This window comes from Trachemys scripta, chromosome 1 (genome assembly GCF_013100865.1).
Source record: "Trachemys scripta elegans isolate TJP31775 chromosome 1, CAS_Tse_1.0, whole genome shotgun sequence".
Classification (NCBI taxonomy): Eukaryota; Metazoa; Chordata; order Testudines; family Emydidae; genus Trachemys; species Trachemys scripta.
In genome coordinates, this window is record NC_048298.1 from 336,551,197 (window position 1) to 336,566,750 (window position 15,554).

At 57.1% G+C, this 15,554-nt stretch overlaps 1 protein-coding gene across 1 annotated transcript; it reads left to right on the top strand.

The window, feature by feature from the left end:
• Window positions 1–3,567: 3,567 nt before the first annotated feature.
• Window positions 3,568–15,461, top strand: LOC117871335 (tripartite motif-containing protein 3-like). Its single transcript, XM_034759214.1, has 4 exons — window positions 3,568–5,238; window positions 13,598–13,835; window positions 14,312–14,463; window positions 14,671–15,461. Exons 2-4 carry the CDS (start codon window positions 13,722–13,724, stop codon window positions 15,131–15,133), a joined length of 729 nt encoding a protein of 242 aa, XP_034615105.1. The 5' UTR covers window positions 3,568–5,238; window positions 13,598–13,721; the 3' UTR covers window positions 15,134–15,461.
• The last annotated feature ends 93 nt before the right edge of the window (window positions 15,462–15,554 follow it).

Sequence of the window (15,554 nt, forward strand, 5' to 3'; positions counted from 1 at the left end):
TCATTTGTCAAAATACCACAGTATCATTGCGCCAGTTTCAATGGTTTTGGTCATTTATTTCGAAACACCCGCCATCAGGTGTGTCTGCGACACTATGGCCAATGGGGAAGAGTCAGGAAACGTTTTTGACCAATAGATTCCATACTAGGCATGTTACTACAGAGCGCTGAGACTGAACCAGATTTCCCTTCCCCCAGCGGCTGGAGGGAGTCGGGGTAACGGAGGAGCTGAGGGAGAGGGAAGGAGCCTGGGTGTGAATGGAGAGGGGTAACTTGTGGTGTTCCCCAAGGGTCAGTCCTAGGACCAATCCTATTCAACTTAGTCATAAATGATCTGGAGAAAGGGGTAAAAAGTGAGGTGTCAAAGTTTGCAGACGATACTAAACTGCTCAAGATAGTTAAGACCAAAGCAGACTGTGAAGAACTTCAAAAAGATCTCACAAAACTAACTGATTGGGAAACAAAATGGCAAATGAAATTTTATGTGGATAAATGTAAAGTAATGCACATTGGGAAAAATAACCCCAACTATACATACAATATGATGGGGGCTAATTTAGCTACAATGAATCAGGAAAAAGATCTTGGAGTCATCATGGATAGTTCTCTGAAGATGTCCATGCAGTGGCAGTCAAAAAAGCAAACAGGAAGTTAGGAATCATTAAAAAGGGGATAGAGAATAAGACGGAGAATATATTATTGCCCTTGTATAAATCCATGGTGTCAAGGCTCCTTCCCCACTCTGAACTTTAGGGTACAGATGTGGGGGCCTGCATGAAAACTTCTAAGTTTAACTACCAGCTTAGATCTGGTCCGCTGCCACCATTCCCAATGTGCTAATTCCCTTCCCTGGGTAGCCTTGAGAGACCTTCACCAATTCCCTGGTGAATACAGAGCCAAACCCCTTGGATCTTAAAACAAGGAGGAATTAATCATTCTCCCGCCCCCCTTCCCTTTCCCCCAACCAATTCCTGGTGAGTCCAGATCAATCCCCTTGGATTTTAGAACAAGGAAAAATAAATCAGGTTCTTAAAAAGAAGGCTTTTAATTAAAGAAAAAGGTAAAAATCATCTCTGTAAAATCAGGATGGAAACTAACTTTACAGGGTAATCAAACTTAAAGAGCCCAGAGGAACCCCCTCTAGCCTTGGGTTCAAAGTTACAGCAAACAGAGGTAAACATCCTAGTAAAAGGTACATTTACAAGTTGAGAAAACAAAGATAAAACTAACACGCCTTGCCTGGCTGTACTTACAAGTTTGAAATATGAGAGACTTGTTCAGAAAGATTTGGAGAGCCTGGATTGACGTCTGTGTGACGTTATTGACATAAACTGGGACCATATAGATCATTGTTGCAACCAAGGTCCTGTAGTGGCACCCAAATCTTGTATAAAGGGGGTCAAATGGGGTGTCTAGGACAAGGTTATGGTTTACTGGTTATGATTATGCTGTCTATATGTGTGTATCAGTTTTGTAGTCGAAGTTATGAATATTGGCTCTATATTGTCTGTATGGCAAACTTATGCTATGCTTCTGGGTGACATCCCAGACAAGCTGAGATTAGCTCTGCCTAGCCTGCTTGATGGCCCATTAAGGACCATCAGCTATACAATGGACCCATTGAGAAAAGGCAGATACGCCTTGTACCTCAGCAAAGTATGCAGGGACTGGCCCATGNTCATCCCCCTGGGGCTACCCCTCTGCCTGCACACCTGTGAGCGGTGAGTGTCCCACCATCACCCCCCCCGCTCTGTCCCCTGCCCCACAGTCGCCCCCTTCCATCCCCCCAGGGCTACCCCTCTGCCTGCACACCTGCCAGCGGTGAGTGAGCAGAGGGGCGGGGGGGCTGCAGGGCTGGACCTGCCTGAGACCCAGCGCCGTGTCCCAGCGGGGGTGGGGGGCCGTGTCCCGGCGGGGGCGGGGTTGGGGGGGGGCGCCGGACCTGCCTGTGACCCAGCGCCGTGTCCTGGTGGGGGTGGGGGTGGCAGGGTTGCAGGGCCGGACCTGCCTATGACCCAGCGCCGTGGCCCGGCGGGGGCGGGGTTGGGGGGGGCCATGTCCCGGTGCAGTTGGGGGGGGCCGGACCTGCCTGTGACCCAGCGGCGTGTCCCTGCGGGGGTGGGGGGCTGTGTCCCGGTGGGGGTGGGCTCCCCTGACTCAGCATCAGAGCTTCCGGCGGGCTGGCCAAGCCGCGCTGTGCGCCGAGGCCTTGAATTCTAGTCAGGTCTGCTATGGGCGGGCCCCACCAGCTGGGGCTGACGCTGGCACTGGCCGGAGCAGTTGCTGCAGCCGGGGCAGCTCTGAATGGGTCCCGTCCTCGCCTTCGCGGGGGAGACCGCGCCTTGCCCAGTCTAGAGGTGTCACCGGGCGAGGGGAGACGGGTGCTTTCCTCTGGGGGGTGTCTGCACTGATGGGGGCTGCATACATCCCGTCGGGTGCTGCAGGGGCCAGCGAACGGGCCCTGCTGAGAGATGGGTCCCCTCTGCAGCGATGAATGCACCACGCTGCCTTTTCGGAAGAGAGTCGGGTTTATTAGCCACCCGGGGAGTCCTTAGGGGAGCCCAGAGGACTGAAGGGAAAAGCACAGAGCGCTGATATGGGGTTGGCCTTGGCCAGGTCCTTTTACTGACCCCTCTCGGTTCCGCCCGCCGTGTGTGTACCAGTGTTGCTGAGGGCGTTGACACGACGAAGTTTTGCCGACGTAACCTGTCGGCATAGAGCCCCTGCAGTCACACGTCACTGGTGCGTGTGCACACTCGGCTCCTCGTGTCAGCACTACGCGGACTCACCAGGAGTGCTTGTGTCTGTGCACAGGGCTTACGCTGTGGGCGGGGCCCAGCGAGCAACCTGCCACCGTCCAGTGTGGCGCGTAGCGTAGGCAGTGCATGGTGAGACAGAAACGAGAGCATGGGTCACTGGGAGCAAGAGGTCCGTTTCCCATAATGCAATATTCTCCATCCCATAATATCTCTATCCCATAATTTTGGCACCTGTTTTTGCTTCCCCACGCTCCTGTGCTGGGCGAGTCGCTGACCCCCACCTCTCCCAGAAGCATGGAGCCTGCACAGCTCTGCTCCGTGGTCGTGAGCGTTACCAGCAAGCACAATCCCCGGTGTTTGCAGAGCTGCGGGGAGCATGCTGACGCTGGGGGACGTAGTGAAACCCAATTGGAGGGGGCTGGTGGTATTCACAGAGCAGCTGCAGAGAGTGTAGCGCCGCATCTGGGCCCAAGCGTCCCGGGTGCCCAGGCTGAGGGTCCTGGCCCCGCTCGGAGTGACGCCAGGCAGGACTCTGGGGCAGCATCTCCCCTCAGGGCACCTGTCCCAGGGCAAGGACCCTGCTCTGCTTCAGCACCTCCTGACCTCGGAGCGTTCAGCCCCCTGGTCACTCCGGGAGCTCCCCGCAGCGAGTCTCCCTGTGCGGGACCCCTGGGGGAGCCTCACCCCCAAAGGGCTCTGCCCCCCACACCGCAGCCAGTCGTCACTCCCCGCCCGAGTGTGACATAGGTGGGTTATTATTGTGGGGAGGGGGGATCCAGAGCCCCGGGCCCTTGCCCCTGAGTCCCCAACCAGGAGACTGACTCGCTTCCAGCAGCCTGGCCTCAGACCCGCCCTGTTGCCCTCCTCCCTCCTTTGTCTCTTTCCTGGGCAAACAGGTCACCTGGCCTCCACCTCTCGCTTTGTTCTCCAACACCTCCTGCTGGCTCTTGCAGAGGACGGGCTCCAGAGAGTGTCCAGCCATTCTCTGTGCCCAGGCAGCCCGTCAGCAGTCACACCTGCCCTCTGGGGGTCGCTGCAATGATCACACCCCCTTGTCCTGCCATCTATATACTGGAGTAATGCATAGGCGGAACTGAGGCATGCACACAGTATTCAGAGGAAACATTAAGAACAGTCCCACTTCGTCACACCAAGAAACAAGCATGACGGGTGGGATCGCATCGTAATGCAGCTGTGGGATGATGAGCAGTGGCTGCACCCGCGTTCCTGGATCTGTGCCAAGCTCTCCCCAGCCCTACGGCACCGGGACTCCAGCACGAGGGCTGCGCTGCCGGTGAAGAAGCAAGTGACAATCGCACTGTGGAAACTTGCAATGCTGGATTGCTACTGGTCAGTGGGAAATCAGTTTGGAGTTGGAAAATCCACCGTGGGGTCCGTTGTGCTGCAGGGCCATTGATGGTCTCCTGCGAGGCAGGACTGTGACTCTGGGCAGCGTGGATGGTTTTGCAGCAGTGGGGAGCGACAGCCAGCACGCACATCCCTACTTTGACCCCAGAGTCCATCGAGAAAGGGCGACTTTTCCATGGCTACACAAGCGCCGGTGGATCGCTGGGGACGTGGGTGGGTTCCCATAGGCGATATTGAAATGCCAGCCGTGACCCTGGGCTCCCAGCCTGCCCCTTACTCTCCTGGAGCCGTATGCCGGCCCCCGCGGCAGCAGCAGGCTGAGATTCAGCTTCCGGCTCAGCAGCGTCATGGGGTGTGACGGGGCGCCTGCCCCACACTGGCCCTGCGGGGGTTCAAACCAGCCTAGGGCGGCTGAGTGCCAGGCAGCCAAAGGAGTGGCTGCCAGGGAAACAACCAATTAGGGCAGACACTCAGTCTGGGCCCAGGCGGCCCATACTAAAGGGAGCTGCAGAGCAGAGCGAGTGAGTCTGCTGCAGGGAGTCCTAGGGAGAAGACTGACTTTCTAGAGGGCTACAGAGAGACCAGATCCTGGGGAGGGGCAGGTGCTAGCAGGGACCAGGGGAGCTAGAGAGGGCTCCTGGTGGCTGCCAGGACTTACAGGCTTGAGGCCCTGGGAAGAGGGCAAAGGAGCTGGAGCCAGAGGCAGGAGCAGACGGAACTGAGGCCATGGGGAAGTGGCCCAGGGATTTGACAGACTGGTGGTGAAAGAAAGGAGGGTCAGCGGGAAGCTGCTGTTTGTAGGGTCCCTGGGCTGGGACCCAGAGTAGTGGGTGGGCCTGGGTCCCCCCCCAAAACCACTCACCGCTGAAGAAGTGACCAGGCTATGGACTGCCAAGCTGCCGCGAGGAGCGGCTAGACTCTTGCGGATGGAGTCCCCCGGAAGGGGGGAACCCGGATTGAGACACGGCTGGAGGACACGAAGCAGAGGCAGTGAGACGGGAACTGCAGTGGATCTGCAGGTGGAGACGAGGACAGGAGAGCCACCACCACTGGAGGGCACACCCGCTGACCAGAGCTAATTCCCGAACTGGCCGGCAGGAGGCAGTGGTGTGGTGAGTGACACTGTGACACGGGGGAACGTGCTTTTGGCAGAGGGAAGGGGCGCTGGCGTTCTCTACTCCCCAGATTAGATCTCCGTGGAAGAAAGAGCCCAACGGTTGTAGCTGCCTGCTGTGTCCTGCATAGCATTTGAGAAGCAAAGGGGGGGGGGGAACGGACTTGCTTCAGGGATGCAGGGCGGAGGGGAGCGGATGTCTGCTGTGTTGGAACAGCCAGACCTCAGGGCTACGAGATGAGCTCAGCGAGGAGCTACGGCTCAGGGAGGCTTTGATGGGCTGGGGTGGACCGATGGGCTGGGGTGGTCTGTGCCCAGCAGTGGGGCTTGGGAGGAACTGTGTGGTGCTGCACATCTGTGCCTGTGTCACTGCCAGTGTGCTAGGCACGCTGGGGCGCGTGCTGCGCCAGGCTGGTCACTGCTCCTGTGGGGGAGAGTGCACAAGACTGTTCCTTTCGCGCCAGCGTGCATTGTCCAGCACGTGTGGTAAGCCAGCAAAGGCCAATCGCTTTATTCGGTGGCAGGAGCACACCCCACAAACAAGCTGCAGAATGTGCTAGTAAATCCCGGGGAACGGAGAGATTTTTGGCACCTTATTAAACGGACAAGGGGAAGGAAGAGGGATGTGCGTCGGCGCTGCGCGTCCGTCGGCTGTGTCAGCGCAGGGGAAGTGGTGGTGTCTGGGCTCTCCCTGTGGTGGAGCGGTGGGGGCAGCCATGCTGGCCCTGAGGCCATGTGGAAAACGGGGGGTGCAGGGATGTGCTCTGCTTCTGTTCTCCCACGCAGAGGGAGGCCAGCCTGCATTGGTTGAGCCTGGAGGTCCACAAGTGCCTGCAGCATCTGTGTTTGCTGCCGGAGAAGCCCTGTTACATCCTGGTGCAGCTCCCCCTCCTTTACCTGCTGGGCCTTTCTCCGCTCTCCTTCTCCAGGCTGTCTGCAGTGCTCACCCCCCGGGCCCGCTGCTCACGGCCGGGTGCAGCGCTGGCTTGCTGCATCTCGTGGAACCTGTCCTCCCGCCTCCGTCGCTTCTTTCCTCCTCCTTATCTGGGTCAGTCGCTCCCCAGGTGTGGCAGGGGATCCCCGCAGGGCCACAATGGCCGCAGCTTCAGCTAACAGGCCCTTGGTCCCTAGGTCAATATGGTCTGTACAGACCGTGAGACCCCCCCCTTCCCTGGCTCCCCTAACGCGGTAAGCAGGGTGTGATGCCTTGATGCCCCTTCCCCTGCTCCCCCGAGCAACTGGATCGGAGCTGTCGACGTGCGGCCGGATCGGAGCGGCACCTGCACAGCCGCTTCTCCCCTCCGGCCCCGGAGATCCAGCATCCCCCGTGAGCGCCAGGCCTGGCCAGCGGGGCACCCACACCCCAGTGGAGAGCTGCTGGGTGTGCTCGCCCCGCCGGGCTACCAGGAGAGGGAATTACAGAAATCGGGGGCGGGCGCTTCTGGTCTCTGTGATCCCCGGGAAGTGGAGTTCACAATGGCGGTCAGAACGGGGGCATTGTGGGACAGCTGCTGGAGGACTGTTAGGGTCGATGTAACACACTTGTGCTGCGTTGAGCTCAGTACGGCGTCCATGGCGCCGCCACTGCTCGGGATGTTACGGTGTCCGTGTAATGGCGCTTACACTGGTGGGAGGCAGCTTTGAGCATAGACATGTTGTCACGGAGTGTGGGGGAGTCTGGGCCCTGCACCCCCGACTTCCTGCGATTCACCGGGACTCTCGGCCAGCCAGTAAAACAGAAGGTTTATTAGACGACAGGAACACAGTCCAACACAGAGCTTGTAGGTAGACAACAGGACCCCCTCAGTCGGGTCCATCTTGGGGGGGCAGGGAGCTTAGACCCCATCTGGGCCTCCCTCCGTTTCCCCAGCCAGCTCCAAACTGAAACCCCCTCCAGCTCTCTCACCCTGCCACCGCCCCCGGCTCCTCCTCCAGCCTTTGTCCAGGTTCCCGGGCAGGTGTCACCTGGCCCCAACCTCTCTCCTGGGCTCCGGTTACATGTTCAGGTATCCTCCCTCAAGTTAAGTCACACCCTGATATCCCATCACCAATGCAGACAGTCCCAGTAAAACTCCCACGCAACATTCCCAGGTCAATCCGCCCCACTCCCTGCTCCGTCACGCCTGTGCACAGCTGGGTTCACGAAAGGTGGTTTCTGTTGGGCTAACGTAGCATAGACCAGGGCCTAGCCTGTGCTGAGAACAAACTGTTGTTTTCCCCCCACAGGGTAATGCATAATACAGGGGAAACTGAGGCACACACAGGACTTAAAGAATATTACAGAAAATCCCCCCTCGAGACCAAACTGAGCAGGGTCCCTTTAACCAGCGACCTGGGGCAGTTCAAGCCAAGCAGGGTTACCCGCAGGCGGCCCAGTAGCTTTTCCTGGGTTTTGGTCCCTGGCCTGCATGCACCTTTTGGGTCCTCCCAGCTCACTTCAGTTCCCATCTAGCTCTCGTAACAGTGCTACGCCCTGCCTCGGTGCCGGACTGCCAATGGCGCCAGCGGGGGCGTTGGGGGGGGCCCTCAGCCCTTTGGCCAGCCCAAACCTGCCACTCCCTCCTCCCCCTCGTCTGCTGGGAGTGAGGAGGGCAGTGACCCACCTGTCCTGGCTGTAGCCTGGGGGGCCCTGACCTTAGGTGGGGGGAGGGAATGACCTCTGGAGCATTTGGTCCTAACCCAGCCCTAGCTCTGGGCTCTGGTGCCCCAGGGGCTGGTGAGGCCGGGGGCAGGGTGCTGCTGGAGTCATCCCAGCCCCAGGACTGTGCATATGCCAGCCCCCCCTCTCCCCTTTGGGGATAACCTGTTTCCCTCTCCCCAGGCAGTGCCCTCTTGCCTCCCCCAGCCCCTCTGTGCCCTCCAGTCGAGGAGGGCTTGCTGGAGCCAGCCCAGGGCCTGTGGCCTCCCGGCCTCACCTCCCCACTTGGAAGCGGGTGGAAGAGTGCTACTAAGTCTGGCCCGAGGGATTAGAACATTTCCACGTGCATCTGACTCTGGGGTCGCTGGTCTCAAGGTACCAAGGGAAGACCAGATCCCCGACAGACATGAACCCCAGGAAACCGCAGCCCTTTGGCTGAAGGGTCTACGTTTCACCCCCTTCTAATTCCACACTGCAAATTATCCAACCTTCCTGAGGTGCGGGAGGGGGCCCCCGTCTCTTCTGGCTCCTGCAGGCGTCGAGAGGGGAGCTGAGACCATCAAGGGGGCAAGACAACGTAGCAAATGGCAATGGATGAATCTGAGACAAACCCCGCTCCAGCTTCCAGACTTGCTCTCACAAGATCAGGGTCTGGTACCCCAGTCGCTGTCGCTGAAGGAGAACCCGGCAGGCGGCTGGCTGAGCACCAGGGAAAGGGTCTGCTCCACACGCATTTGGGAGTCACACCCCAACCAACAAAAGTGCTAGTGTAGACAGAGCCTTGGTATATTACAGCAACAGTATTCCCTTTATCAACCAAACCTGTCATCTCATCAAAGAAAACCATCCAGTTAGTGTGACAGAATCTGTTTTCCAGAAACCACCGCTGATTGGCACTAAAGTAAAACCTCAGAGTTACGAACACCTCGGGAATGGAGGTTGTTCGTAACTCTGAACTGTTCGTAACTGAACAAAACGTTACGGTTGTTCTTTCAAAAGTTTACAACTGAACATTGATTAAACACAACTTTGAAACTTTACTGTGCAGAAGAAGAATGCTGTTCTCCCTTTATTTGTTAGTAGTTTACGATTAACGCAGTACTGGGCTGTATTTGCTTTTTTTTGGGTCTTGTCTCTGCTGCTGCCTGATGCATACCTCCGGTTCCAAAGGAGGTGTGTGGTAACTCTGAGGTTCTACTCTAATTAGATCACCCTGCTTTAGTTCTTTATTAATCTAGTCCCATATCAGCTGCTCCATTATCTTGTCCTGGATTGATGTCAGGCTGACTGGTCCGTAATTATCTGGGTCATCCCTGTAACTTGGGAGCTGCTTGCTTCCTACGGGCTCTTTTCTCTTCAAGCTTTGGGGGGCCAGCTTCTGTCATGGGCTTTGATACCCGGATGGAGACGATGGCGCCACTTGTTACAATCACTTGCCAAGATTTCCCAGTGGTCAGGATCAATTCCAAATTCCTTCATATCTCGCTTGCCTGTGTCTTCATGGAGAAGCTTGGGATGTTCTGTTGTTCTTATTCCCTATGATAGCTCCCTGTATTGCGCGTCCGTCTTCCAACTACTCAGATGGCCCAACCAGCACAGTCGTCTTTGCTTGAGCAGGGCTGTCACACTTGGTAAATTTGCCCTTTGAAGAACCTCGGTGTTTGGTGACTTTATCCTGCCATTTGGTGTTGAGTATGCGGCGTAAACAGCGTAGGTGGAAACTGTTTAACCTTTTCTCCAGGTGAGCCTAAGTTGTCCATGTTTCCCCATCATACATGAGTGCTGAGGACGCAGGCTTGGTACACGAGCATTGTGGTCTTGATGGTCAGCTTTGAGTTGTTCCAGGCTCTTTTAGTTAGTCTGCTGAAGGTGGTGGCAGCCTTTCCAATGTGAACATTTAGTTCTTCATCCAGTGAGAGGCTACATTTGGGGGAAAGAGACCATCAACAAAGGACTGGTTTGAAGAAAATGAAGCGGAACTATTAACTCTCATCAACATTAAGAATACAGCCTATCTGGAATGCAACAAGAAGCCAACAAAGTACCAAAGTGAGACTTCAACATGCAAAAACCAAGGTACAGCGAGCAAGCAGACACTGTGCAAATCATTACTGGATCAAGCTCCGTGAAGAGATACAGACAGTCTCAGACACAGGAAACCTCAAAGTCATGTATGATGGCCTGAAGAAAGGTCTAGGTTCCACTGTCAACCAGGTTGCCCCTCTCAAATCGCACATGAGAGCATCTGTCCAGTTTGCCGGGTCCACTTTGGACAGTTTTGAGATGAAAAGCGGCGTGAAGCAAGGATATGTTCTTGCACCTACACTTTTTGGAATCTTCTTCCCGGTGCTCTTGAACTGTTCGTTGAAGGACATGAAAGATGGAGCGTATCTCCACACAAGATCAGATGGGAAACTCTTCAACCTGTTCCATCTTAAGTCAAAGACCAGAGTCAAAAAGGTGCTAATCAGGGAACTTCTTTTAGCTGATGATGCTGCCCTCACAGCCCACAGTGAAGATCTACTACAAGAACTCATGGACCGCCTTTCAAGTGCTTTTCAGGCATTTGCTCTCACCATCAGCATTAAGATTAGGACAGGGAGTTCCCCAAGATCCTTCAATTACCTTAAATACAAACCAGCTAGAAGTAGTCCAGAAGTTCAGCTGTTTAGGTTCTACAGTGAGCATCGATTTGGGGCTTGCTCCTAGGTTTTTCTCTGTGTAGTTTCTTGGCTGTAATCTTCACTTTGCTCATTATCAGTGTCACAATTAGTGCTATGGAACATGCGAGTGGTCTGCACTAAGGATAGGTCTTTCCTCCTGACGACGACAAGGTCTAATTGGTGCCAGTGCCTGATTGCGGGTGTCGCCATGACACTCTGTGGCGATCTTTTCCTGTAAAATATGAATTGGAAATGCACGTTTGGTTTTAGGCGCGGCATTCAAGAAGTCGTTGGCTGTTCTGGTTCATCTTGCCAACGCCGAAATGTCCTAGGCAATCTGGCCATGAGTTGTTGTCTGCGTCGACTCTTGCATTAAAGTCACCGAGGAGGAAAAGTTGCTCAGTTGATGATATTCTTTTGATGACTCGATGCAAAGAGTCTTAAAACGTATCCTTCTCCTCAGGGCTAGATTTGAGTGCTGGTGCATAGGCCCTAGTGATGTTCACAGAGCCGATGGTCGTCTGAAGTTTAAGTGAGATGATACGCTCTGACTTCCCGATGGGTGTCTTCCAGCCACTTGACCTCTGACACCCCCCTGTTGCTCCTCCTCCTGCTCTTTGTCTCGCTTCCGGGCAAAAGGTGTCACCTGGTCGCATCCCCCCTCCTGGGTCTCAGGTGCAAACAGCTGGGCAGCCTCATCTGCCCTGAGGGCCTCAGCAAAATCACACCCCCAATTCCCACCACCGAAGTATTGGTGCAGCACACAGGGAAACTGAGGCACAGCCAGTATTAGTATAGGACAGTAAGACTTTCATGCAACATAACAAGATGAATAAAACCCCACTTTGTCTCACACCCTCCTGACTTGACGGGTTTGGACCAAAGGAAGGATGGGAGTCGATACATTTGGAACCAGCTATGCTGGAGGAGCTGCCAGAGCAGAGGAGATCTTCCATCTGCCTGCCTTTCGGGGCTCCGCTCCTAGATTGGTTATCAGCCACAGTTGAAGGGCCCAACCTGTCCTGTGTGGATGTCCCTGGCAAAAACACTGAGTGAATTTGCTCATACGCCTCTTGATGGCATTTCCTCCACCAAGGGTTCCACTACCTTCCTCAGGTGCTCATCAGCCCAAAGCCGTTGGCGCTTCCTGAGGTTTCTAGGTCAATTAACCGCCGCCCAGCACTCGGCGTTGACCAGTACAGGTTGTACCGCTTATGGTCCTAGCAGTAGCAGGTTTTCAATTCTGACCCGACTCTCTCAGTGCTCCAGGATTTATTAAAAATCAACATTAATGGTCTAGCAAGCTCCTCGGCCAGCTCGTTGAAAATTCTTAGATGCAAGTTATCTGGACCTGCTGATTTCACAATGTCCAACAGCAGCTGCTGGTTAACATCCTTCAGAGATAGTAGTGAAATGGAAAGAGTTTATTACCACGTTATAAGACTGCATTATCTGTTGTTTTCCCAAATACAGAACAAAAACAGATTGAACACTACTTTTTCTGCATTATTATTGATAATTTTACCATTTCCATCTAATAATGGACCAATACCATTGTCAGGATGCTTTCTGTTCCTAATATATTTTCAAAAACTCCTTATTATCCTTAACTCTTCTGGCCATAAAGTTCTCCTTGTGTCCCTTGGCTTCTCTTATCAATTTTCTACAATTCCTAACTTCTGATTTATAATAATCTTCCATTTGTTATATATTTTATAGTTGCCTACACCTCCCCTCAAACCCAGATTTGGGTATGTAACCAGCTCAGCTTTCTTCCTAGATTGTGACTTTTGGGGCCTCTCGTAAGGTGTTCGGAAATGATTCCCGATTTATCATTCACATTCTTCTGCTTCAATTCTTCCTCCCAGCTCATTTGGCTCATAATTGTTTTCAGCTTTGTGAAACTGGCTCTATTAGAGCTCCATGAACTTTGTTCTGTTGCACATTATAAATGGGATCAAGTCATGACCACTTGTACCTAAGCGACCATTAACTTAGTTCTGTGATCAGTTCTTCATTGTCTGTTAGGACAAGGTCTAATATAGAACCTCTCCCTCCACTCCCATGTGGGTGCTGCACTTTGGAGTTAGGAGATTCTCGTCTATAATGCTTAGGAACCCCAAAGGGGTGTTAGTGCTGGCAGCGGGATGCCCCCTGGCACCGGTGTCTGGCTGGTACGTTCCTTCCCGGGGCTCTGGGCGCTGGTGCCGGTGTCTGGCTGGTACGTTCCCTCCCGGTGCTCTGGGCGCCGGCCCCCCGGTGCCGGTGTCTGGCTGGTACGTTCCCTCCCGGGGCTCTGGGCGCTGGCGCCGGTGTCTGGCTGGTACGTTCCCTCCCGGGGCTCTGGGGGCAGCTCCTTTAGCTTCGTGCCCCAGGCCCAGAGTGGGGGCTGCAACGCCATGTGCTGGGGGCAGGATGGGCAACAAACCTGAGCCTGGGCCAATGCCCCGAATGGTTGGAAGTCCCCCTGCCCCCCCCCCCCCCCTTGGGCGCCGCGCTGGGTCCTTTCCCTTCCTCCCTCCCCCCTCGGTGCCGCGCTGGGTCCCTCCCCCGGAATCCTGCCCTGGGAGAGCAACCAGGCTGGACTGGCCCAGGGGCGATGGGAGAGAGACTCTGGAGTGGGGCAGAGAAGTTGGCTGGGGGGAGCTGTAATTTGGGGTGTTTCGGGGCGTGACCGTCCGCACACCCCTGCAGTGGTGTTCACTTTCTCCCTCTGCCCCGTCTCTCCCTCCCCCCAACCCCCCGCTGCCCCGCACCCGCTCACCTGTCCGTCCGCCTGTCCCACCCCATTCCCAGGGCTCGTGGCTGGCTTGTCTCTGGGAGCAGCCCGCTGGTCGGCCTGCACTCGTCTGTCCGGATCCCCTCCCTCCCCGCCTGACTGTCCGTCTCTTCCTCCCTGTCTGTCCGTCTCTTCCTCGTCTGTCTGGTCCATCCCGACGTCTCCCCCAGCATAGGCTCCGCTTGTCTGGTGCTGGCTCCCTGGCAGCCCGCCCCGGCCCACGCCTCCCCGCCGCACTAGGAGTCCTGACCCTCCCGTTTTGCCCGCTCTGCCCCAGGTGTCTCCAGAACTATATCCCGCCCCAGAGCCTCACCCTGTCCTGCCCCGTGTGCCGCCAGACCTCCATCCTGCCCGAGCAGGGCGTGGCCGCGTTGCAGAGCAACTTCTTCATCACCAACCTCATGGAGGTGCTGCAGCGCTCCCCCGAGGGCAGCAGCCGCCCGGACGCCGCCGCGCTGGACCCCGTCAGCGCCGTCACCGGCCAGCCACTCTCCTGCCCCAACCACGAGGGCAAGGTGAGTGCCCCTGGCCAGGGGGAGGGCCTGGCCAGGAGCCCCCGGGGGGGGGGGAAGAGGACCAGGGTGCCCCTGTTTTCTGGGGAGGTGGGTGCCCCTGTTTTCTGGGGGGAGAGGACCAGGGTGCCCCTGTTTTCTGGGGAGGTGGGTGCCCCTAGCTGGGGGGAGAGGACCAGGGTGCCCCTGTTTTCTGGGGAGATGAGGTGCCCCTGGGAGAAAGGGCCCGGCCAGGGTGAACCCACTTTTCAGGGAGCTGGGTGCCAGCCTGGCTTGGGGAAGGGAGCCCGGGAAGGGAGCCCAGGCAGGAGCCCCTGGGGTGGAGAGACCAGGGTGACCCCGCTTCTCCGGGAGCTGAGTGAGAGAGTGAGGGGGCTTTCTGGCCTGGTGCCAGCCATCCCCATGGGCCTGGACAGCCAGGGCTGGGGGCCCTGCAGCTGCGGGGGAGGGGCAGCCCCTGACCGCCCCCCCGCCCCCAGGTGATGGAGTTCTACTGCGAGTCGTGCGAGACGGCCATGTGCCACGAGTGCACAGAGGGGGAGCACCGGGAGCACATCACCGTGCCGCTGCGCAACGTGGTGGAGCAGCACAAGGCCGCGCTGCAGCAGCAGCTCGACGCCATCAAGAGCCGGTACGGGGCCCCCGCTGCAGGGAGGGGCAGGGGCTGGTTCCCGTGGGGGGTGCTACGGAGCTGCCCCCCCTCTGGCTGCTCTAGCTGATGATGGGTGGGGGCTGTGGGGAGGGGCTGCCTTGTGGGGGCTGGGGGGGGGGGCTTCCCGGTGGGAGCCAAAGGGGGGGGAGGGGGCTGCCCCCCGGGTGACGGCCCCGCCCCCTGCAGGCTGCCCCAGCTGACGGCTGCCATCGGGCTGGTGACCGAGATCAGCAAGCAGCTCCTGGAGCGGAAGAACGCGGCTGTGGGTGAGATCAGCGGCTCCTTCGCAGAGCTGGAGCAGGCCCTACAGCAGCGCAAGGGGCTGCTCGTGCGTGACCTGGAGGCCACCTGCAGCGCCAAGCAGAAGGTAGCCCTTCCCCCTTCCCCTCCCCTCTATTTGCCTGTGGTCTGGTGCTCTGGTCTGGCTGGGGTCAGCCCCCGCCTCTCAGCAAGTGCCCCTGGTGGGAGATTTGTACCCAAAGGGAGCCAGGCACCCCCCGGCCTGACTGCAGTAACTCCGCCAGCGGGGACGGCAGCCCGGCGGCCCCCCACGTCACAGCCCCCCCCCCAGCCCCTCCTCCGCCCTTTGCTCTCCAGCTGGTCGCACCGGCTGGCTCCCGGCAGCACGGGGCCCATCCCTGGGTGTTAGTTGCTAGGTGCCAGATGTCCGGGCAGTTGGAGGGGCTTGTGGGGCTCCCCATGGCCGTGGGCCCCAGACAGCCAGGCGCAGTCACAGCCGACCCCTGGGTCTCTGCCAGCCACCTTTCCCCACCTAGTGAGCCACGCCCAACCCAGGGGAAACTGAGGCACACAATATTTATCTAAAATATGCAATATTCCCACTGCATCACAGCCCCCTACCCCCCCAGCCCTGCTTGACCCACCCAGCACCTCCAGAGCCCCCTGCACTTACCCCCCATAGACCCTGCCATGCAGAGCAACTGCGAGACAGGTACAAGGAAGTGCCCCCAGGCCTGGCAACGGGAGCGGGGTGCCAGCAGGGACAGGGAACGGGCAAGGCAGGCCCGGGTGGATGCTCAGCTACGCACTGCTCAGAGACACGATGCTGC

Coding starts and splice junctions, on each gene's coding strand:
- LOC117871335 (XM_034759214.1), top strand. CDS start 13,722: ATGGAGGTGCTGCAGCGCTCCCCCGAGGGCAGCAGCCGCCCGGACGCC. Junction 13,836..14,311: donor GCCCCAACCACGAGGGCAAG/GTGAGTGCCCCT, acceptor CCCCGCCCCCAG/GTGATGGAGTTCTACTGCGA. Junction 14,464..14,670: donor CTCGACGCCATCAAGAGCCG/GTACGGGGCCCC, acceptor CGCCCCCTGCAG/GCTGCCCCAGCTGACGGCTG.